The sequence below is a fragment of the Notothenia rossii genome (genome assembly GCF_949606895.1).
Source record: "Notothenia rossii genome assembly, chromosome: 7".
NCBI classification, from domain to species: Eukaryota; Metazoa; Chordata; class Actinopteri; order Perciformes; family Nototheniidae; genus Notothenia; species Notothenia rossii.
The window spans coordinates 51,016,387-51,040,699 of record NC_136905.1 but is presented as its reverse complement, the minus strand read 5'-3'; the positions used below and the strand labels follow the sequence as shown (position 1 = coordinate 51,040,699).

The 24,313-nt window shown below is 42.2% G+C and overlaps 2 protein-coding genes across 8 annotated transcripts in view; one reads left to right on the top strand and one right to left on the bottom strand.

Moving 5' to 3' along the window:
- dicer1 (dicer 1, ribonuclease type III) overlaps positions 1 to 24,313 on the top strand; it is a gene marked incomplete at its 3' end in the record, with an annotated part of 94,649 nt that overhangs the window by 20,104 nt on the left and 50,232 nt on the right. For all 6 annotated transcript variants that reach the window (XR_013810328.1, XM_079693739.1, XM_079693742.1 and 3 more), the window contains 7 exons: positions 1,347 to 1,422; positions 1,532 to 1,671; positions 6,528 to 6,707; positions 6,813 to 7,026; positions 22,691 to 22,844; positions 22,935 to 23,117; positions 23,996 to 24,101. Coding sequence is in view for 5 of the 6 variants with exons in the window: in XM_079693739.1 (XP_079549865.1) it covers positions 1,347 to 1,422; positions 1,532 to 1,671; positions 6,528 to 6,707; positions 6,813 to 7,026; positions 22,691 to 22,844; positions 22,935 to 23,117; positions 23,996 to 24,101 (1,053 nt within the window). The remainder of the gene's footprint in view (positions 1 to 1,346; positions 1,423 to 1,531; positions 1,672 to 6,527; positions 6,708 to 6,812; positions 7,027 to 22,690; positions 22,845 to 22,934; positions 23,118 to 23,995; positions 24,102 to 24,313) is intronic.
- On the bottom strand, positions 7,824 to 15,011 carry LOC307047036 (zinc finger protein 862-like). Of its 2 annotated transcripts, XM_079693746.1 has the most exons (10): positions 10,592 to 15,011; positions 10,317 to 10,492; positions 9,960 to 10,135; positions 9,685 to 9,854; positions 9,359 to 9,597; positions 9,027 to 9,284; positions 8,711 to 8,914; positions 8,385 to 8,618; positions 8,156 to 8,308; positions 7,824 to 8,065 (listed from the first exon to the last, which is right to left on the bottom strand). In XM_079693746.1, the coding sequence occupies exons 1-8, from the start codon at positions 10,776 to 10,778 to the stop codon at positions 8,523 to 8,525; spliced, it is 1,506 nt and encodes a 501-aa protein (XP_079549872.1). In that variant the 5' UTR covers positions 10,779 to 15,011; the 3' UTR covers positions 7,824 to 8,065; positions 8,156 to 8,308; positions 8,385 to 8,522. The 2 variants fall into 2 exon arrangements, with proteins under 2 accessions (XP_079549872.1, XP_079549871.1); XM_079693745.1 differs by having other exon boundaries at positions 10,317 to 15,009.

Here is a 24,313-nt window from a genome sequence, read left to right as displayed (position 1 = left end):
TCCAGGACCTTGAAATGCTTCTTACGAAGCCACTCCTTCGTTGCCCGGGCGGTGTGTTTGGGATCATTGTCATGCTGAAAGACCCAGCCACGTTTCATCTTCAATGCCCTTGCTGATGGAAGGAGGTTTTCACTCAAAATCTCACGAAACATGGCCCCATTCATTCTTTCTTTTACACGGATCAGTCGTCCTGGTCCCTTTGCAGAAAAACAGCCCCAAAACATGATGTTTCCACCCCCATGTTTCACAGTAGGTATGGTGTTCTTTGGAAAAAAGTTATATTTTGGTTTCATCTGACCATATGACATTCTCCCAATCCTCTTCTGGATCATCTAAATGCTCTCTAGCAAACTTCAGACGGGCCTGGACATGTACTGGCTTAAGCAGGGGTGTGTCTGGCACTGCAGGATTTGAGTCCCTGGCGGCGTAGTGTGTTACTGATGGTAGCCTTTGTTACTTTGGTCCCAGCTCTCTGCAGGTCATTGACTAGGTCCCCCCGTGTGGTTCTGGGATTTTTGCTCACCGTTCTTGTGATCATTTTGACCCCACGGGGTGAGATCTTGCGTGGAGCCCCAGATCGAGGGAGATTATCAGTGGTCTTGTATGTCTTCCATTTTCTAATAATTGCTCCCACAGTTGATTTCTTCACACCAAGCTGCTTACCTATTGCAGATTCAGTCTTCCCAGCCTGGTGCAGGTCTACAATTTTGTTTCTGGTGTCCTTTCACAGCTCTTTGGTCTTGGCCATAGTGGAGTTTGGAGTGTGACTGTTTGAGGTTGTGCAAAGGTGTCTTTTATACTGATAACAAGTTCAAACAGGTGCCATTAATACAGTTAACAAATGGAGGACAGAGGAGGCTCTTAAAGAAGAAGTTACAGGTCTGTGAGAGCCAGAAATCTTGTTTGTTTGTAGGTGACCAAATACTTATTTTACCGAGGAATTTACCAATTAATTCATTACAAATCCTACAATGTGATTTCCTGGATTCTTTCCCCCCATTCTGTCTCTCATAGTTGAACTGTACCTAGGATGAAAATGACAGGCCTCTCATCTTTTTAAGTGGGAGAACTTGCACAATTGGTGGCTGACTAAATAGTTTTTTGCCCCACTGTACATCAGTATTTACATTGACATTAGACAATGCATATACTTGGTATTATTAATGATACTGTATAATACAGAACACTTCTATAAATGAAATTTACTACAGCGCTTTCCGACAGAAAAGGTGCCACACGGGGCTTTCGTCATTGACACTTGATAGATTACATTAGTGTAAACGTATAGAATGTAGTAATAACTGAATCAGGTTCTTCCTTTGATCAATGTGTCACTGTCTTTGCAGGGTCCTATAATGTTCTGTGCCAGGCTGGCAGAGAAAGCAGTTGCACTTCTATGTTGTGAGAAACTCCACAAAATAGGTAAAACCAGAATGAGATTTTATAGATGCATGAAACTATTCAATGTGAGCCTGTATAGAGCTCTCCCCTGCATCCTCTTCATCTTGTTATGCTGCTTTCTTTACCCCAGGTGAGCTGGATGATCACCTGATGCCGGTGGGAAAGGAGACGGTGAAATATGAAGAGGAGCTGGACCTCCACGATGAAGAGGAGACCAGCGTACCAGGCCGGCCCGGCTCCACCAAGAGGAGGCAGTGCTACCCTAAAGCCGTAAGGAGACTCCCTCTCTCTCATTGCACACAAATTAGCCTATCAAAGCAGAAACCATATTTCTACTGTTCATTTCCATGTTTCTTTATGGGACAATCCCTACATTTATTTTACTGACTTTTTGGATGAAAAATGTGTATGTCGTTATGTATTAAAAAAAAAATGCTCATCATCTTCTACTCTGGTTTGGAAGTTGCAATTATTGAGCAGAAATGTCTAGTAAGAACTCATTCAGAATCTTTGATTTGAGCATAATAACAGATTTCTATTTCCAAATACATATTTAGATACGTGTCACTTTAAAGTGGACCTATCATGCTATATTTGAATAATATATTGTAGGGCCATACCTATATAAATCATGTCTGCGAAGTTTTTTTTTTTTCAAAATACCAAACAGATCCTGCATTTTACCCATGCCTAATTTCGCTCTATTTGCTCTTTTTTAGCCCTGTTTTTGCAAGGGCTGATTCTGTGAGAAGTCTTCTTCGCTGCTTTTGTGGCAGACTACAGCGCCACCTACAGGCCTGGTATATGTACGACAGCGTCTCCAGCGCTTTCGAACGTCAATAGCCGTGGCTCCTCCTGATAGGTGGAGAGTTGCCCATATAGGCGGAGCTCCTCGTTTCTGACGTCAGAACAATTTCCAATCTGTGTCAGTCTGTATCAGATCCGTTGCAGCCCCGTTTTTAGAGATTTGGGTATGAAGGAAAAGAGAGAGGATTGTGTTTTTCTGACACTTGGTGAGTTCCCTGACACCGGGGACACATATTCATGTATATATCGACAGCAGGAACACACCTCACGCAGGTGAACAGGATTATTAGTGCCGCCCATCTCCATGTGACCCAAGCCAACCAATCAATAGTACTCAAACAAATATCTTATATTAAAACATAAAGGATTACTAAACACGTTTCATGGCTCCTATACACCAACCTCTAATTATTAGGATAGTATACATAATAATTACTAACATTATTCAAATGGGAGACATGTGACAATTATAGCTTAGTAATCAAGTCCATGCAGTTGCGGTTCATGTATGTGTAGTTTCCCTTCTTCTTTTCTGTGTACGAGTCACAAGTCAGTTAGGCCAAAAGGTACCACCACCTAGGCTCAGTCAAAAATAATCCTTGTGTTCTGTCAGTCGAAAAAAGTCAATACTGTGGAAAAGATGTCACTGATGTCGGATGTTCTTCCGTCTCTTCCTGCCGTTCCTGCATCTTCTCCACGATATTCTCGCTTTGATCGCCCCACTCCTTCTTTAACGAGGAGCGCAGCATGTCCTCGTCGTCTTTGACTCTGAGTCCTTCGGCCTTGTAGAGCACGTTGGTCCACTTCATCCTGTTCTCCATTTCTTTGTTTTTAGCTGAGGCCTTTCTGAGCAGCCGTTGAAGGAGAGGGCTTTTGTTGGGATTTGAGATGAGGCTTCTTCTCATCTTTAAAACTTTTATTTTTACACTTCTTCTTCGACTCTTGCTGAAAAAACACTCTCTTCGCAAACTTCTTAAACTTGAGATCCTCTCTTGACATTCCAGCTTGTTCCTCCAATCTGCATTCAGGGAAGTCTGTGCTGAACTGCTGTTGCCAAGGTCCTCGGGGAGACTCAGATGCAGCAAGGAAACTTTGGACACTTTCCGTGTTGCCAAGCACTGTCAAGCGATGTGTCCACCGCTGTTCTCCCGACTGCGCACTTTGCTGCTAAACTGAGCGCACTTGGCATGGAGTTCAAACGGAGATTTGCCGACTTTGCATCTCAGAGATGTACATTTGAACTGCTCAGCAACCCGTTTGCAGTTGACGTGGACAGTGCACCTGTGAACATCCAAATGGAGCTGATTGACCTCCAGTGTAATGACACACTCAAGGCAAAGTATCACTCTGTGGGCGCTGCACAGTTTCCAAGCTTCCTCCCTGAAACCATGCCTCAACTCCACCTTCATGCCGCTCAAATGCTCTGCATGTTTGGAAGCACATACCTGTGTGAGCAGCTTTTCTCTGTAATGAAGATGAACAAAAGCCCCCACAGGAGTCGTCTCTCAGATGCACACCTTCACTCCATCCTGAGGGTTTCCACAGCACAGAACCTAGCCCCAGACATTAACGAACTGGCAGCCAAGAAAATATGCCAAATATCTGGCTCATGTGCATAAACTTTGGCATTTACATGTACCAACTGCTTTTGAATAGTCCACCTTTACTCTAATCTACAACTGTTACTGGTAAAACGAATACAGCACTGTGCTGTCCTCCTTATTATTCTTTGTTCTACCTTGAGAAAAAACAGCAACCTACTATATTTTATGCCTTTTGAGAATTTCCTTTATGTTTAATGCATAGTAGCTTCCTGTTTAGTTTGTTCCTCAAATCATGAACATTTACAGTTTTCAGTAATTAATTTAGGTTAACAGTAATTACTGTATCAAACTCAATCTATTTGTACAGTAACTTGTTACAGTGTACCTTAATATGTATTTGATAAATATGCACTTTATCCAATACCCTTTTCAATAAATGTTCACCCTGTTTGGCCCTCGACGTACTCCCAGTTTTCAATTTTGGCCCTCTCTGTGATTGAGTTTGACACCCCTGGTCACCATCAAAAACTGGAATCTCTCTCTTTGGCAAAGATGAAAGACATTGCTGTTGTATTAACAGTGTGGTTATTTCATTTTGTTTTCTCATAATGCCCAGTATGTTGTTTTGATCTTCACTTGCGTTCAAGCTATCTCCATAATTCATTTGTGTTTTCAAATTAGATTTTTTTAAGGGATACTGGCTCTGAGGAAAGGAACCCAGGTGAAATGTTCTCATCAGGCTGTGTTGTTGCATCCAAGAAGTCATTGCTAGCCTCCCTTTGGTTTAGCAACATTTCTGGAGCATTTATATTGTCCTTGGCAGTGTAGAGGACTTGTGGTTTAAGGTTTCTTTGTTCAATATAAGAGTTCATTCCATCCGAATGCTTTGTTTTTGAACTTCTCCCACTTAGGATGATTCGTGTTTGCAACACTAATTTAGCCATGTATGCTGCAATATCCTCCTCCATCTGAAATTGCTCCTTTCTCCTCCTTATTCGTTCCTCCTCCATCTGAAGTTTGCTCCTTATTTGTTCCTCCTCTTCCTCCAGTTCATGTTCGTCCTTTAATAGTTTATTTCTTGCCATTAAAGCTGCCAAGTCAGCCTCTGTTCTACGGCTTGCAGACAAAGCAGTAGAAGTTGCAGACTTTTCCCCCAAAGCAGAATTCTGTGATCGGTTTGCTCTTCTTCCGATTTCCTCGTCAACATTTATTTGACTAATTTTCTCCGTTTGATTATTCCAGCTTCCTCAGTGCATCCGTTTGATTGTAACACACTCAAAGATCGGAAGAAAATTCCTTCAAATCATCACATTTCCACATGTCCACATCAACAGAGCAGCGCAACTTCCATGCGACAGAGCGGAGTTATACAATGGAGACACACAGCTATGAATATGTGCACATTCAGCGGTAAGGCTTACCTGGCTTTGATCCGCATTGAATGTGGCTTGTACAACTGCAGTCTGTATTAACAGCCAGTGCTTACCTCCGTTAATTATTTCCATATCTCTATTCTCATCCAATTGATCCTTAATCCATGCGCTGTTTGAAGATTAGACCCTTCAGAAAAACGCGGGCTAAATTCCTTGATTATGCGATTAAACATGCAGGGTTTTTATGTGATTTTATACGGTGAAATTGTGGGAAGTTGCGAAATATGCGGAAAGTTGCAAAATATGCTAAATATGCGGGGAAAAAGAATAACAATTTTTTAAATATTGGGCTGTCTTATTTATTCACTCTCACACACAACCTGCCACTAACGTTAAACCCCTTTACTATTCAATTAAACACATTCAATGTTTGCACCCCGTGCAACACAGTTGCACGGGGTGCAGAATAGTTTCCCCCCACTTTTTGCCCGGTCTTTAGTAGAAATGTTCGTCGGTAAATGAGATGGATTAGATTTTTTCATCTTGGTGTTTTCTCTATCGCGTGAGCTCCACACGTTCACTCTACAGTGATGTTTACATTCTGTGATGCGCGAGCTGATGACGTCACGTCAAGACGAGTTAACTTTTCTCTCAACTTTGTGTGGAAAAATGCGGGGATTATGCGGCCTTTTGATAAATATGCGGCCTTTTCAAAATCTGCGCCATTTTGCTGATTATGCAGTCAATTCTGCGATCGCAGAATCGCGTTTTTCTGGAGGGTCTAGAAGATGATCGCCTTACGTCTTGTGTGCTTGTCTTTTTTGTTGACAAAATATAGCGACAGCAGGAAACAAAGTCTCTGAGGCCGGGCCTTTTTGATGTTGTATGACACGCTAAAAAAAAAAATTGCTGAGATCAAAAGCTCTGTTTCATAGTATTGTAGTTTAATCACAAAAAACTCGGTGATCAGACATACACATTGTTATAATAATCAAAGCAATCGTAAATCTTACGGTCAACAAAAAAGTACAACGGCCCTGTGTCTTCCACACACACACACCTCACGCAGGTGAACAGGATTGTAATGAGTGCCGCCCATATCCATGTAACCCAAGCCAACCAATCAATAGTACTCAAAAAAATATCTTATATTAAAACATAAAGGATTACTAAACACGTTTCATGGCTCCTACAATGTATAAAAGACGTACAAGAGTGCATTTTGCATGATAGGTCCCCTTTAGGGTCTTGGCATTCATGTTTATCTTCCTATCGCTCTAAAAACATTAGAAATGTTCCAAATGTTTAATGACGTCTTATTTATGACGTGCTTACTATTTTGTTACAAATGGCGAGCATCCTGTTGAATTGTTCAATGTTTTTCTGCTTCACTTCTCCTCAGATACCTGAGTGTCTGCAGGACAGTTACGCAGTGCCAGAGCAGACGTACTACCTATATGTGGTCGGGATGGTGCTCACCACCCCCCTCCCTGATGAACTCAACTTTCGCAGAAGGAGGCTGTACCCACCGGAGGACACCACCAGGTGCTTCGGCATCCTGACTGCCAAACCCATACCTCGAGTACGTCACCTCCCATTATTCTCTCACATCAGACTCTTAAGGAAAGAAAGAGAGAAATGGCTGTCATTGGTTGTAGATGGTAGCTGATGCTTCTTTTCTGTCCAGATCCCCCATTTCCCGGTGTACACCCGCTCGGGTGAGGTGACCATCTCCATCGAGCTGCAGAAGTCCGGCTTCACACTGACCACCGCCCAGCTGGACCTCATCACCCGCCTGCACCAGTACATCTTCTCCCACATCCTCCGTCTGGAGAAACCTGCACTGGAGTTCAAGCCCACGCAGGCTGACTCGGCCTACTGCGTTCTACCTTTGAATGTTGGTCAGTACAATCACTGTCAAACTTATTGCATTAACCTCCCCTAGGAAGTGGTACTCCAACTTCATACTATGTCATACTATGATGTAATTAAGCTCAATAAGACTTGTTTCCATTAACTTGCATTGGAAACTAGATGTCTGGTAATTAGTTTATTGTATATATGTGTTTTTTTACTACTACTACTTTAATCAACTACTCATGGTTAAACATGGTGACGCAGAGATCAGGTAACAGACGTGACAGCGGCACAGCAACACCAAACACAGAGCAGTCTGCTTTATCCACCAACACACGAACACCAGTCCAGATCCAACAGCAGAAGGACCCGCTCTGAATCACTCCGTGTCGCTGCGGCTCAGAGACACAGGGATTTATGTTTTTCAAAAATAATCGCGTTACAATCATGTCAGGTTTTTGGTGGATTTAATTAAGTCTTGGATTGCAGAGTATGAATGTCGTCTAGCAATTTCCAGACGATATATACGTGTGTAAAGTTTGTGAAGGCAGGAGGAAAAAAGCTTCCGCGATCACGTCTCCTCTGTTCCTCCAAACCCCGCCCCCTCCCTGAAAATAATGAGTGACAGGCTGATACTAACCTGATAGAAACTTTATTATTCACTTAATCACTGAGATATAATGAAGCTAACTTAATCTCATACATTCATGGGATTTATGTAACAGTAAGCAGTGTTTCCCCTAGGTTTACTGCCTTGGCAGGGTGCTGGCCCCAATGGGGGGGCACCCACATTTTTTTGGGGAAACATCTATTAATGTAATTTACGCACATGAAGCCGTCGTAATATCGTATTATTTTTATTAACACAACATCAGTACAAACTCTTTGCAACATCCTGGCACACTGTGTTTATCCACACAGTGAGCACTTATTTTTGCTACAGTGGATCTTCCTGGGTTTTCTGAAGAAGGTTTCCAGTGCCTCCTGGTATGGGAAGTCCGACACCTCTGGCCCATTTATTGAGATCCGCATGCAGGCTGCAAGATGGTCCCCCTGCAGCCTGTTGCGGATGTTTGTCTTGACCTGCAAATAAATTCAATGTTAAGCTTTAAAAGTGATAAAAAATACTGATAACTTAAAACGCCAAATGCCATTGTGAGAGGTATTTCTTACCCTATTCAGGGTGGAGAAGTCCCTTTCGCAATTTACACTGCTGACAGGGACAGTGAGGGCAATGGCAGCCAGCTGACTAATGGTTGGGTACAGGACCCCAAACTCCTCATATTTTGAGGACAGGTCTGACAATATGTCCAGCTGTGTCTTGTTCTGAAAAGGTTCATTTGATTAACACACTGCATTGCTCATGATAATGTCATGTGAGAATGTTACATTTTAAAGTTACCTTCAGAGGACCAGAGACGACTTGTTCCTTGAAAGAAGCCCATTCCTCAAGGACTGTGTCGAAATCGACATCGGAAAAAAACTTCCCCACCAGTGTCCTCAGGTGTGTGTGTGTAATGTCATTGGGGAGTGTAGTTGATTATGGACCCAGTATTCCAAAAGCAGCCAAGACTCCAACCTCACTGAACCGCCTCTCAAGATGGGCAATCAGGCCATCCAAATACGGATCCATCACCTCATCAAACAGTGGGGGAAAAATGTCAGTAAACTCTTCAGTCTAAATTTAAGTTACATCAATGATGTCAGCCAAAAGCTACATAATCATACCTGTGATTGAAATCTTTGCCAATACTGCTGTCTGCCCCCTGTATTATCCTGGCCTCTTCTTCCTCTCTCCTGTTCGGCAGAGATGCTGAATGCACCCAGTCCCAAAGGGTCATCAAGACTTTGATGTAGTCTGGCCAAGTGTGAACCCGGTTGATGACCCCCAGAATCTTTTATGCCCTTTATCAATGCCAGTGTGACAGGGACCTAGGAAATTAACCAAATTGACTCAGATGAAAAGATAAATTGGGGTAACCTATGTTTTGCAAAATCAAAATGAATTTAAAATATAGCAGATGATTTGGGTTAGTAAAAACACCTGCTCTTTGATTGCCAGGAACATGACGTCCTCCCTTTGAAAAAGCTTAGAGAGACGTGCCAGGTGCGGAAGCACATCGGCTTGCAGGTGAAGGGCGGCAATGAAGCGATAGGTGGCAAGGAATGAGTAGAGTCCCTTAGCAGTAGGACATTTACGGATCTCCACTTCCTCTGCCAAGGCTCCCAGTACAGCAGAGATATTCTTACTGAGGTTTTTTACAGCCTCATGTTGAGAGAGCCACCGTGTGTCCTTTACTTGCTAATAATGACAGATAAAACAGTTGCTAGTATAAATATTAATATCTCAATTTATTTGAGGTTTAAAATATTTACCTTCACTTTCAGCTCACACACACCGAGAACCTCTGCAGCTGCCTTCAGAGAAGCAGAGCGGTTTGCACTATTCCTGAAGTACAGGTGGAGCTGTTCTAAATGGTCTCTGAATGTTGCCATGTAAGGCACATCTTCTGATGCGTCCTTACAGGCTAAAGCCAGCCTATGTGCAGCACAATGGACACTGAGGAGCCATGGCCATTCGTTGGACAGCTGTTTTGCAACCCCATTGTGTTTTCCTATTGAATACATTTGTTAATGAATTTAACAAGAAAGAAATATTCAAAATCCAGTTTAATTGAATACAAAAAACCTGTTTGACCTACCTGTCATAACTGCAGCGCCGTCAGTTCCTAGTCCAAAGATTAGATGTACAGGGATGCCCTTCATCTGAATAATGTTTTTTAAAGCCAACACTATAGAATCTGCTTTACCGTCAGTCAGGCAGATCAGATCCAGGAATTGGCTCCAGAGCTTCCCCTCTTGGTCCAAGTATCTATGTCCATATGACAACATTTCATATATACATTTAAATTATCCCCTCAAACTATGTATTGAAATGTTATTAGTCGATGAAATGTTACACTTTGATTACGCTTACCTGACATGGATGTCCATTTGTCTGCACACAGAAACATCTGTGGTCTCATCTATTTCCAGTCCAATCGCTTTTGACTGAGCAATGGCCCTTAATATGGGCTGCTCAACCACTGTTGCAAGAATTTCTAGCATCTCATCGATTATTCGATGAGATCTGTAGTTGGTTTTTTGGCCAATCTGAAAAATAGTTGGAAAATGTTACATTTAAAGATGCTGGACATTTAAATGCATATTAATTATTAAACTAATGTACTATTATGCCATAAAAACATATACAAATAATTGTCAATATAACGATCTGTTAAAACTAACAAAAAAATACAAAACATATTTTTAACTTAATAAAAAATAAGCATACATGAAGCTTGTCGAAATAGGTGCAGCCCAAAAGATTAGCCAGTTCCAGCAAGGCTGGATAGTTTGTGTGGTGGGCTATTTCATGCTTGATGAGCCAATATAAGCACTTGAATGCCCCCACCACAGCCTCGTGCTCCAGGATAACTGTTGGCTCAAATGACGCAAGGACGGTGTTGCCTGAAATGAAATGTATCATCATTATCAAGGAGCACAATTCTGTCTGTCTGTTATTGAGACAATTATAATCTAAATAGCATATATATATATAATTTGTACCTGATGTCAAACCCGACTGGTGCTGACAGGCTATTTTGTGATGCTCAGATGCCATATGAACATCAAGTTTGTCCTTTCTGTAGGACTGGCAGGGTGACTCTATAAAGACCCGGGTCTGGCTCCCTCTCACAACCCCCTGTTTGTGTTGCCTACATATCCGGCAGAACCAAGCTAGCAAATCCTGCATTAGCCTCACATCAACAGGTGTAGACAGAACATCCAATTATCCTGAGCTAATTTACTGAATAAACCAACTCACATCTCCTGTCTTTTTTTTCACCCAACTCATTATACTATTCTGCTGCTGGCGTTTCATTGTTGTTTTCTGTCAAATTCAATACTGTAGTTCAAAACCGCGGTACCTGCTCACCATCTGTGAGCTATTTTTAGAATGCGCACGCTACGTTCGTTGTTGCGTTCCTGTGTGTGTGGGGGGGGGAGCGGAGCGGAGCCCCGCCCTTCAGAAACAGCGGAGGGAGAATGTGAATACGCAAAGCAGTGGACACTGAAACATGCACATACATTGGATAAATAACATAGGCGTTTAGTTTATTTAATAAAAGAGCACATGTTCAATGTGAAAAGTGACCGTAGATAGATTACTTCAGTTGCAATTTGGTGCTTTTTTTTTTTTTTTTTTTCTAAATAAAAAAAAAAAAAAACACCTTGAATTTCAGGCAGGGCGCGGGGCTCCGTTGGCAGGGCGCAGCGCCCGGCCAAGACAATGGTAGGGGAAACACTGGTAAGACAGAGAATGTATTTTTGTTTGTATATGCTATTGTAAATACTCCTGTTGTCTGCTGCGTTCAGACTCATGTCCTGTGTGTGATGCCACATTCAGGACATTCAGTGTCCTTTTTTTAATAGAAGACTGTTGCTAGAAGCTGCAGCTAGACTGCAGAAGCATTATTTTTTTTGTTTTTGAGGATGGAACAACTTCACACACAGATATAGGGAGGCTAGACCTATACAATTCATTTATTTTGGTTTATAAATTAATGTCAATACATTTATGCTAATTTCTGAAGCACTTTCTAAATAATAAAAAGAGAGTTCATATGTATTTACTGCATTTATGCATTGATGAAAAATAAGCCATGTGCAGTAATATAGAAAATTGAGGATGCAACGCATTGGTATGAATCGGGATATCGAATTGAATCGAATCGTTGACAGGATAATCGTAATCGAATCGTGAGACCAGTGAAGATGCACAGCCCTGCTTTATTGTCAGATCGAGTCTGACATTTTTCTTGCATCAGAGCAAAACAAATGTGTGGGCTGTTGTCGTATACCTGCTGTAACTTCAGGTGATGCTTCCAGGATAGATTTTGAGGAGGTGTCGGTGTTCTGGCAATTTACTCGGAAGGACTTCCGGCCGGGGACTTCAGGTGGCAGTATACGCCGTGAAGTTGTTTGCAGCCTGCCAGTAAACCCAAAGCAGAAGAAGACGAAGTGACGTCAGCGACTCATTTGCGTAATCTTCCCTCAGGGAAAAGTACTCTCTTACCTCATCCACACCAACGGTGTTTCAGGGCCGGTTCAGAGCTGGGGCTTGAAAAGCACCGGGTTTTCCTCTTCACACCGCAGCGGAGCAGCCTCTTAGCTCCGGAATCCGGTTTGTTTCAAGCACCAAAAAATTGTCCGCGCGGTTTGGCTTTATGAAGCAGGCACGCAAACGGTTACGTCGTGACGCAAACGATGACGCAATGACGCAGCACCAGTCGGACTCTGGGCGGTGTGAAAAGAGCCGGCGCTAAACCGAAGAATTGGTTCTGAACCTGAAAAGCTCTAGCACGGAGCTTGAACCGGAGTTGCGTTGGTGTGAACGAAATTAGTACTTTGTGACCTGGGGTAATAAGTATGGATGTAACGATACCAAAAACTCACGGTACGATATTTATCGCGATATAGAAAAAAAACAGGTCTCCCTTGAAAAAGAGATCGATGATCTCAATGGGACCATCTGGTTAAATAAAGGTTTTGTCAGCCTCACGACGGTATTGAGACATTTATTTACCGCGATATTCGAAATATCGTTACATCCCTAGTAATAAGTGTTGGCACTAAGTATTGCAAAGTACGCGGTGTGAATGCGGCTATAGCTACAGAACCCATTGAGCTGTTGATGGTAGGGCTGCCCCCTATTAGTCGACTAATAAAGTCTAAATCGAGCAATTTTTCATTAGTCGATTAGTTGAAAAAATAAATAATTATATATATATATATATATATATATATACGAGAAATTATTCTATAAAGAAAGAAAAAAGCTCCATCGGTGCGCCGCATGTGACGCGTCAGCCGGAAACCCCCTCGGACTTCATTCGGAGCGGAGCCTTGTCATTGAATTGATTTGGTCGGGCAGGAAATCTAAAGTGTGGATATTTCTGAGTGAGTAAAGGGCAGTTAAAAAAGATGAAAGAAAAAAAAAAAAGATGAAAAAAAAAAATCATAATTTGAAAAATTATTGCTATCACAGCGCAGCTTCCTGAATGCCAGCTTCATAACCAAACACGGAGCTTAATTATCTGACAACGTGTGTTGCTTTCTCAGACTCTGAGGAAAACAGCAGCAGTGAGTCAGTTAGTAGTCTAGCTTTGTATCAACATGTATAGACCTATAATACAGTGGGGCAAAAAAGTATTTAGTCAGCCACCAACTGTGCAAGTTCTCCCACTTAAAAAGATGAGAGGCCTGTAATTTTCATCCTAAGTATACCTCAACTATGAGAGACAAAATGAGAAAAGAAAATCACATTGTCTGATTTTTAAAGAATTTATTTGCAAAGTATGGTGGAAAATAAGTATTTGGTCACTTAAAAACAAACAAGATTTCTGGCTCTCACAGACCTGTAACTTCTTCTTTAAGAGCCTCCTCTGTCCTCCACTTGTTAACTGTATTAATGGCACCTGTTTGAACTCGTTATCAGTATAAAAGACACCTGTCCACAACCTCAAACAGTCACACTCCAAACTCCACTCTGGCCAAGACCAAAGAGCTGTGAAAGGACACCAGAAACAAAATTGTAGACCTGCACCAGGCTGGGAAGACTGAATCTGCAATAGGTAAGCAGCTTGGTGTGAAGAAATCAACTGTGGGAGCAATTATTAGAAAATGGAAGACATACAAGACCACTGATAATCTCCCTTGATCTGGGGCTCCACGCAAGATCTCACCCCGTGGGGTCAAAATGATCACAAGAACGGTGAGCAAAAATCCCAGAACCAGAAGGGGGGACCTAGTCAATGACCTGCAGAGAGCTGGGACCAAAGTAACAAAGGCTACCATCAGTAACACACTACGCCGCCAGGGACTCAAATCCTGCAGTGCCAGACGTGTCCCCCTGCTTAAGCCAGTACATGTCCAGGCCCGTCTGAAGTTTGCTAGAGAGCATTTAGATGATCCAGAAGAGGATTGGGAGAATGTCATATGGTCAGATGAAACCAAAATAGAACTTTTTGGTAAAAACTCAACTAGACGTGTTTGGAGGAGAAAGAATGCTGAGTTGCATCCAAAGAACACCATACCTACTGTGAAACATGGGGGTGGAAACATCCTGCTTTGGGGCTGTTTTTCTGCAAAGGGACCAGGACGACTGATCCGTGTAAAGGAAAGAATGAATGGGGCCATGTATCATGAGATTTTGAGTGAAAACCTCCTTCCATCAGCAAGGGCATTGAAGATGAAACGTGGCTGGGTCTTTCAGCATGACAATGATCCAAAACACCCCGCCCAGGCAACGAAGGAGTGGCTTCGTAAGAAGCATTTCAAGGTCCTGGAGTGGCCTAGCCAGTCTTCAGATCTCAACCCCATAGAAAATCTTTGGAGGGAGTTGAAAGTCCGTGTTGCCCAGCGACAGCCCCAAAACATCACTGCTCTAGAGGAGATCTGCATGGAGGAATGGGCCAAAATACCAGCAACAGTGTGTGAAAACCTTGTGAAGACTTACATAAAACGTTTTACCTCTGTCATTGCCAACAAAGGGTATATAACAAAGTATTGAGATGAACTTTTGTTATTGACCAAATACTTATTTTCCACCATAATTTGCAAATAAATTCTTTAAAAATCAGACAATGTGATTTTCTGGATTTTCTTTTTCTCTTTTTGTCTCTCATAGTTGAGGTATACCTAGGATGAAAATGACAGGCCTCTCATCTTTTTAAGTGGGAGAACTTGCACAATTGGTGGCTGACTAAATACTTTTTTGCCCCACTGTATATAATCATTCTGACCTCAGAAAACAATAAAGCTTTCCTTTCATGATGAGGGATTTTTGTTCCAACTTGAAGTGTGTGTTTTGCTCCGCTCACAGTGAACAGAGCTGCATGTCAGATCATAGAGCTGCATCATATAGAGCTGCAGGTGATCATGCAGAGCTGCAGGTGATCATGCAGAGCTGCATCATGCAGAGCTGCAAGTGATCATAGAGCTGCATCATGTAGAGCTGCAGGTGATCATGCAGAGCTGCATCATGCAGAGCTGCAGGTGATCAGGCAGAGCTGCATCATGCAGAGCTGCAGGTGATCATGCAGAGCTGCAGGTGATCATGCAGAGCTGCATCATGTAGAGCTGCAGGTGATCATAGAGCTTCATCATGTAGAGCTGCATCATGTAGAGCTGCCAAGCGGCAAACTCTGGGGAACAGCCGGGACGCCAATTCGGAATTGCAACACACTGCAGTTCATACATGGGCCGCTAGGGACTGACTGCAGAAAGGAGCAATTTCCATAGACCCCCATGTTAAAATGCCCAACTTTACAGCAGAAAAAAACATGTTTTCTACGTTTCTGCATTTCTTGGATGCAATAAATATTATTATCGATATGGTTAGATTCCACCTACATGATTATGAATCTGTGAGTGAATTGTTTTGTAACAGGACCCTTTTATTTATATTAGGTCTTAACGTTTTTGCATAAATTAGGGCGTGGTCACTTTGATGGACATGTACATGCCTCACTGTCAGCTAACAGCAACTTGTCCACTCTGCTAGGCTACAACCATAGAGGCTACAACGTTAGTCATAGTACTGTAGTTGACCCTTTAGCTTTAGCCGTGTTCGTGGTGATTGTGCCTTTTAGGGAATATTGTTACAAATACCAGACAATTAAAATGTCGTGCTGTGCGCTTGAATGTACTAACAGAACTTCCAAGAAGTCTAAAATGATAATATTATACATGTTAATCCCGTTCGCAGGTGTTTGTGTGCTTGGTAGCGTAAATTGTTACTCATTAGCCAGCTAAGGATGTAAACCTTTATACATACATACATTTTAGTTTATGATTCAGCCTTGGGTAAGACTTTTATAGTCTATGGCTATGACGCCCATAATGCTAAACAGGAGCAAATGTTAATAGGGGACCCAATTATCCCGGTGGTGGCCGCCGGAGCTAACGGAGCCGCAGGGGGCTAGCTCCAGCCGGCGTCCCGGAGCTAGCCCACTGCGGCTCCGTTAGGTCCGGGCGATGGAGTCCGTCGTTATAACTGGAGATCAAGGAATGCAGCGAAACGCAGACTTGGTTCACCTGCTGTAGTATTAGCTAAATAAATTATGTTGAACAAGGCTCATTAAGCTGAACATCCAGGGTGTCCGCAGGGTCTTAAAAAGTATTAAAAGTTGATAAATCAATTTAGCGAAAATTAGGGCTATTAAAAAGTATTAAACGGCATTTTCCAAGGTATTAAGAAGGTCCACAGCAACGACAACATGAAACATCCTTTAATTTACTGAAACGACATGTCGGGAAACCCCCTCAAGGCGGCCCCATGCATAGCGCGCCGTAAAATGCTGCTTATTATTTTAAGTTTCGTTGCCTTGCTCCGCTCTGTGTGGGGAGGGGGGGGGAACTAAACGACTACGGTAACGGGTCCCAAGGTGGGTAGACCGGCATACACAACGCTTTTGGGGGTCCAACGGCTCCGTGTGTAAGCCCTATATGATCATTTTCTGATAACGATGAAATAGCCCGCCTCCCTCTCCCCACGTCTCCTGCTGCTGCTGGGCTGTCAGAAGAGGGGGAGGAAAAGAGAGGCAGGCACCGTTTATTAAATATTATTATATTATTATACAGGGAACAGAGGCGTTATCAATTTGTTTTAAAGCTCAAATAACAAAGAAGACCTCTGACCGGCAATTTTCTAATTTTGTACGGAAGATTTAAACTTTAACGGACATGTTGACAGGCGGAATTTTTTTTTTACGGAAACTGCCGCACGGTCCCCTCGTCCCTTGGAAGAGGCGGAGAGGTGGGTGTTTTTCATCTGCTGGTGGACTACCTGAGAGATACAGCAGGAGAACACGCCGTCCACCGCGGAGAATAAACAGAAGGGCAACCATGCTCCGGGGTCTTCTTTGCTGCTTTTGGTGTATTTCGGGCGGCAGCAGCGCCACTTACAGGCCTGACATATGTACTACATCGTTTCCAGCATTTCCAGCGGTCTAGTGTGAACGGACACGTTAATGAATCGAATGCGTGTGAACGGAAGCCTTTTTTGCGCATGCGTTTTACCGTATGCGTCCTCGTGGGGCCTGGGTCTAAGCCAAACTATATCCGGTCACAGAGATCTGCTATTTTAAAGTAAAGTCAACACATATCGACCCTAAATATAGTCTATATTAAGAACGAGAAAAGTCTTAACATATATATCCTTTTTTGTAAACATATGACAAATGTGTGAGGGTGATGACGTCAGAGCATCGTCCTATGTGCCAGGGCTCAGCCCCGGACAGCCCCAGCCCAATTTAACCCTTTGGTATTTGTGAGGGAGCTCCTATATGGCATTACCCCGCTGAAGCTCACCAAAGTTTAACATATTTTATAGTTCAAAGTTTTGTCAATTGTTTTGTTTATTGGTCAAATACTGGTTTCTAATGGTTTCTGAGGAGTTTTACTGGAATGAAAGAGCACAGAGTACAGAAGCAACAAAGCAGCATACTGCATTAAACCTGACCTTCACAGAGAGGTTGAAGTTCATGTGGAGAGGAGGCTTCAGTAGTCTGTCTGCACTCTGTTTAGTTTTGCTATCTTACAATCAATATAGTAAATGTGAGGTAAAGTGTGTCGCCAATGTAACCGGTTAGAACTCAAAGTTGCGATGAGGTCTTAAAATGTACGGAAAGGGTCTTAAAAAAGGTCTTAAAAGTTATTACATTTGACCTCAGGATTCCTGCATATACCCTGACATCGCCACAATTGTTCTGCTATGTATTTATTTTCTTAACGTGTGAATGACAAGCATTAAGAATAACAAAATATAGGTAATTCTCTTGCAGATTGTCTCATTTGAGCTTAGACAAAAATAAGAAGGAAATAAAATAAAAGTATTTGTAGGACTATTTATATTTTGTTGCACGGTTGAAAATGTTTCGTATCTTGTATTTTGAGGTGATACTGTGACACATAAATAAAAAACAAAACGGTTTTAATTAGGTCAACTAAAATATGCGTCACATCCTGCTACGGTCCCGCGCCAGCGCCTTTTCCTGCGGGTGATGAATAACCTGACCCCCGGCTCGATGAGCGAACTATGGATAAATCAAAGGAAAGTTCCGGAGGAACACAGGATTTAATTCTGCGTGGACAGAGTTATATGCTTTCACAGCAAACGATGCTGGTTTACCGATATGTTTGATATGTAGAAAGAAGTTGTCAAAGGTTCTGCAGCCTTTACGTATCGAGGAACAACACGGGAGAGGAAGACAGCTGACGATCTTCAGTCATAATTCAATGGGGTATGTAATTTATTTCAGAAAACACTTTTTGTTATATTCCATGGAATGCTCTTAACATCCCGATAGCAATGAATATATGAAATGCTTTGACAATAAATACATACACAAATTAATCTCTGGAAGCCGTAGCGCTGTAAAAAGCATGACCAATCATCTGAGCCGGCCCTGCTAAAATAACTGGATGGACTACCTGCCTGTCGGCCTTCCATCTGTCCACAAACTTATCTCGTGCCCTCATTGGTCATGTGCGCGTTCGTGTGTGTTGGAGGAGGGGCTCTGTCAGGAAGTCTGAAGGAAGAAGCAGATTTTTCCCGGTTGTGTATTTTCAAATTCTAGCGCACTCGAGCTGGTTTCTCCATTCTTACCTACCCCACCGTTAACTCTTTTTAGGGTGCAGCTATATGTTTTATTTATTTCAAAGTGGACACATTTTAATTATATATTTGTTTCCTTCAAATGTGCAGAGGACTCCCCAACTGCGTTGTTTAATTGATTTTAAAGTAGGCCTGTGTATTATTTTTAATTCTCCTGAAAGGAGTTCTTTGTTTCTTATTAGAGGTTAACAGTTTTATATAATGTAATAAATAGCCTAATAAATGCAAAAACAAATTGTAGTTTTTGTCTGATATAACAATAAATACAACTTTATTAGCTATCAAGCTATGAAATAGGTTTGCGGTTCCAGACAATTTTTTTTGGGGGGAAAAGGGAGCAAAATGGCTCTTTTGGTCAAAAAGGTTGCAGACCCCTGATATAGGGGAACTACACTGTTAGCAGTAACTTGGTATGCATGTATTTCATGTTAGCTTAGCTTCTTAGCCTGAACTAGCTCTGTTTACTTCCAGTTCGGAGGCAGCAGGTCCCGCCTCGGCTCCGCCTCTTTGCCCTTATTTGGAGCAGGCGGGATTAGACTCTGACGTCGCTGTCAAGCGTTAGTGACCGACTCCGCCTACTAAGGGCTTCTCGGCAACTCTGCAGAATCCTATGGGTGACGTCACGGACACTACGTCCATTTATATATACAGTCTATGAGAGCTGCAGGTGATCATGCAGAGCTGCATCATGTAGAGCTGCAGGTGATCATAGAGCTGCATCATGTAGAGCTGCAGGTGATAATGCAGAGCTGCATCATGTAGAGCTGCAGGTGATCATAGAGCTGCATCATGTAGAGCTGCAGGTGATCATGTAGAGCTGCGTGTCTCCGTCTACAGCAGCAGCTGATCTGCTCTCTGATCCCTCTCTTGCGTCCGATTAGACTTCTCTCGCGTTTATGTCCATATCGATCATATCCAGCTAGTTCTAGCTAATGAGATGACTGCTGCGTATCAAAGGACACCTCCTAAACAATAAGCGTTGCTTTGCAATGGGGTGTGGCGGCAAAGTATAGCGCAACATTATGCATTTGTTTACATGAGGGGTCAATATGTCCCCTTCAGGAGGATAAATCTCTTTCTACACATTAAATGTCAGACATTAGAAAGGAAGTGACTGTGCATGTAGCGTATTGACTCTTCTTGTCTGTCACAGATGTGGCGCAACTGATGCGGTATTGCGCTAAGGGGAAATTATTTTGACCGGAGAGTTTTAGATTTGACGGTCTTCAGCATATTTTACCGGTCATAGTCCGGTAATTACCGGATAATGGAAACTCTGGTTGTTATATTCAGATATGAATAATAGAAGCTAGCTCTAAATGTTCTGTGTGAGTCCTCGCTGCTTGTTCACACACAATAAGAATCCTTACCGGAGCTTCTGCAGTTTATACCGCTGCGTCCGTGCGCTGTGACTCATGATACATTTCATTTATATTTCAAAGGTTCATTATTACAGTTTTATTTTATATTTTATGTGAAGCATAACGTACCATGCTGTTATAATATCGCTCTATCAGCCTTTGAAAAAGTAAATACAAAAAATAATATATATTTAAAATCATAATGTATCATAAACATGCGCCAATTAGTCGACTAATCGCTAGGGCTGTCCCGAATACAATTTTTTGGGCTCCGAATATTCGGTAGTAATCAGCAGCGAATATTCGGTGCGGAGAGATTTGTATTTTTTTTTTAGAACATTTTTTTTCCAAGAGGTTTCATAACACGGTCCGAATCCGAGACACCTAACAACACGCTGTTAAGCAGAAGCGCAGAAAGAGGATACTATTACGATTTTATATGTATTTATTGTCTCAGTACTCGCAAACATAAAAACTAAATGTGTCCTCTGCATTTAACCCAGCCGCAGTGCAGCTCCCGGGGATCAAATCTGGTTCCAAATTCCGTCTATAACATTTTACAACCTGAACAGTCAAACAAAGATACAAAACACATATTTCTGTTATAAGACCAATACTTTTAATAAAATAGCCAGGCCTAACAGTGTCATACATGTTACCTTGTTACCTACTTGTTAAATTAGAAAACTAATATAAAAAAAAATTAGGTTGCTTGCTTGCAACTATTTTCCAAGCAAAGTAAGAGCAGGTTTTTATCATGTGTAACGTTACTGTTTAAACGGCGGATAAAGCAGCTTCATCATGGCAACTTGACAACAGCTAAGCTAAGCTAGGCTACTACTTACAGCATCCAGGTGACTTTTCAGAGTTGTTGTGCCACCGTGGTAGGCCAGTTTCTTATCGCATATTTGGCACACTGCCTTCTCCTTACCGTCGTCCAATTTAAAATGGTCCCACACAGCTGAAGTCTTCGGCATTTTGTGGGTGAAACGAGGTGAAGCGAGGTGAAGCGTGCCGTTTGCGTTCGTGACTGCGAGTGAACGCAATGTCAGGAGCACTGGCTGAGATTGTATATATTTCCGTATTTTAACAGTGCAATTCAAAAGTATAAATATAGTATAAGAATATTGCAATTCGCCTTTATTAATAGCATACATTTAGATACAAAGAAAATACAAAAATGAATATCCGAATAATGAAATTGAAACCCGAATAGTTGGCCAACGAACGAATAGTCGAATATGCGGGTACAGCCCTACTAATTGCCTTAATTGACGACTATTGGTCGACTAGAAAAATGTTTAGTCGAGGGCAGCCCTAGTTGATGGTGTCCAAACATTGAAGGTCCAGGTTTTGGAGCCGTACAAAAGGATGGTCTCGATGGTTGCCCTGAACACATTGAGTTCCATTGTGTTCAGCACATCAGAAGCCATATTTAAATCATCAGGTCCTAGAAGTTGAAATATGTGCTAAAAGCTGAATCCAAAGTTTATTGTCCTCTCTATTCATTTGACTGAGCCGAGAACGGCCAATACGCTACTGTGAAAGAGCAGATTGGAGGCGGGGCTTACAGAAAATGCTAGTGCCATGCTCTATGGGCCCAGATCCAGGGAAGGTCTGACATTTTTGTTCTCTACAGTTGGCCCATTTTGACTTAAAGTGCCACTGAGCAACTGTCATTGGAATAAATTAGTTCCCTTCATACCTTCTTGGTGAAGATGTTTATTTGTTACCTTAGCCCAGGGGTCTGCAACCTTTTTGACCAAAAGAGCAATTTTGTCTGGAGCCGCAAAACATATTTGATAGCTTGATAGCTTATACAGTTGTTCATATTGTTACATCATAGACAAAAACTTTTTTTTTTGCATTTATTATTTATTACATTATAGAAAACTTTTTACCCCCATTAATAAACAAATAACTATTTTAAGGAGAATAAAATACACAGGCCTACTTTAAAATAAATCAGCACAGCACTTGGGAGTCCTCTGCACATTTGAAGAAAATGAATATAATTCAAATGGGCCCACTTTGAAATAAATAAAACCTATAGCTGCACCCTAAAAAGAGTTAAGTGATTGAATGATGACTGAAGATCGTCAGCTGTCTTCCTCTTCCGTGTGTTTCCTCCAATACGTAAAGGCTGCAGCACCTTTGACAACGTCTCTCTACATATCAAACCCACCGGTAAGCCAGCATCGTTTGCTGTGAAAGCATATAACTCTGTCCACGCAGAATTAAATCCTGTGTTCCTCCCATACTTTTATTTTCTTTGATTTATCCATAGTTCGCTCATCGAGCCGGGGGTCAGGTTCTTCACCTTCAGGAAAAGGCGCTGGCGCGGGACCCTAGCAGGATGTGACGCATATTTTAGTTGACCTAATTAAAACCGTTTTGTTTTTTATTTATGTGTCACAGTATCACCTCAAAATACAAGATACGAAACATTTTCAACCATGCACCAAAATATAAATAGTCCTACAAATACTTGTATTTTATTTCCTTCTTATTTTTGTTTAAGCTCAAGGGAGCCAGAGCAGAGGGCTTAAAGAGCCGCATGCGGCTCGAGAGCCGCGGGTTGCCGACTCTGCCTTAAACCATCCTCTCTCTCTGCTGCTCATTCAGTTGAGGACTCCAACACACTAGACATGGACTTTTCCTTCATGGAGGACATTGAAAAGTCTGAGGCCCGCACCGGCATTCCTACCACTCAGTACACCAAGCAGAACCCCTTCAGCTTCAAGCTGGAGGACTACCAGGATGCTGTCATCATTCCACGGTACCACTGCGCCATGTGAACCTTCAAACCACTTTTACTATGCTTGCGATGTCTGAGCGCCACAATGACTCTACATGCTCCCCCCCACAGGTATCGTAACTTTGACCAACCGCATCGCTTCTATGTCGCCGACGTGTACACAGACCTGACGCCGCTCAGCAAGTTTCCCTCTCCAGAGTACGAGACGTTTGCTGAGTACTACAAAACCAAGTACAACCTGGACCTGTCCAATCTGAACCAGCCGCTCCTTGATGTGGACCACACCTCCTCCAGGTAGCAGCACAGGCTCTCCACTCTCATTAGTTTGCTCTATTTGCTATTTTAACTGATAGGAATTTTCAAAAGCTCAAGGTTAATTTTTATAGTTTTGTCCTGAGTCTGTGCAAGAGAACAGGTTTAACAAAGGGTCTCAATGGAGAACACACATTTTTCACATCCAAGTGCGCTTCAAGATGTTTGAGATTTGTAATTAAATGAATTTGAAGTAGTACAACAGGGGTGCCCGGGGTGCCAATGGAATTTGGCCCACACATGGAACTTGTGCTTGACTATATTATACATCTTAAATATATGAAAATATGTTACACAGTATTCCTGTGTTAATATGCCCACTTTTCAAACCTCTAGTGAGAGGCCCAGCCCTTCGTATATTCGTCTGTATGTGGTCCTCATTGAAAAATGTTTGGACACCCCGTAGAAAAGTAGTATAGCGCCTTTTGGGCCCAGAGAAAGATGTGTTGAGTATGAGAAATTGCCTCAAATTATGTCACTTGAGGAAGCTTTGGTCAAGATTAAAAAGTAAAGTATGTGGGGTTGTAAAGTTAGAAAGTAGTGTTCTTACAGAGATCTGCTGCTGGAAACATTACCTTCTACTATCTTAAAACCAGAACTGAACTGATCCAGTCCAGTGTATTGTGGGTGATTATGGTCCGAATTCAAGTAATACAAAAAGCTCACTTTTTTTGTATAAATGTCCAATGAACTGTACAGTTCTCTGTTAGAAATGTTCAGAATATTTTTGACACAATATTTCGATTTAGCAAAGGTCACATTTGAAAGCAAAGTGATATCAAGTCCCAGTGTAATGACTGCACCTTGTCCAGGACCATTATTTGGACAGGTAAAAAGTATCTTGTTCCCTCTGCTCTCAGACTGAACCTGTTAACCCCTCGGCACCTGAACCAGAAAGGCAAAGCTCTGCCGCTCAGCAGCGCAGAGAAGAGGAAGGCCAAGTGGGAGAGTCTGCAGAACAAACAGGTAATAAAACAGAGCCCCCCCCATTCATTTCAGTGATGCCACCAGGCAGGTCCAGGAACAGGAGTCCGGCTCTCGTACCAAAAATGATAGTAATAATAATATATGAATGCGTAACTGCACAGTTTAGAAATGTTTGACTGCTGGTGATGAAGTAAGAACATTGTCTCAGAGTGCTTGATTTCAAAGATTTACTTTTTATTACATGTTGTATC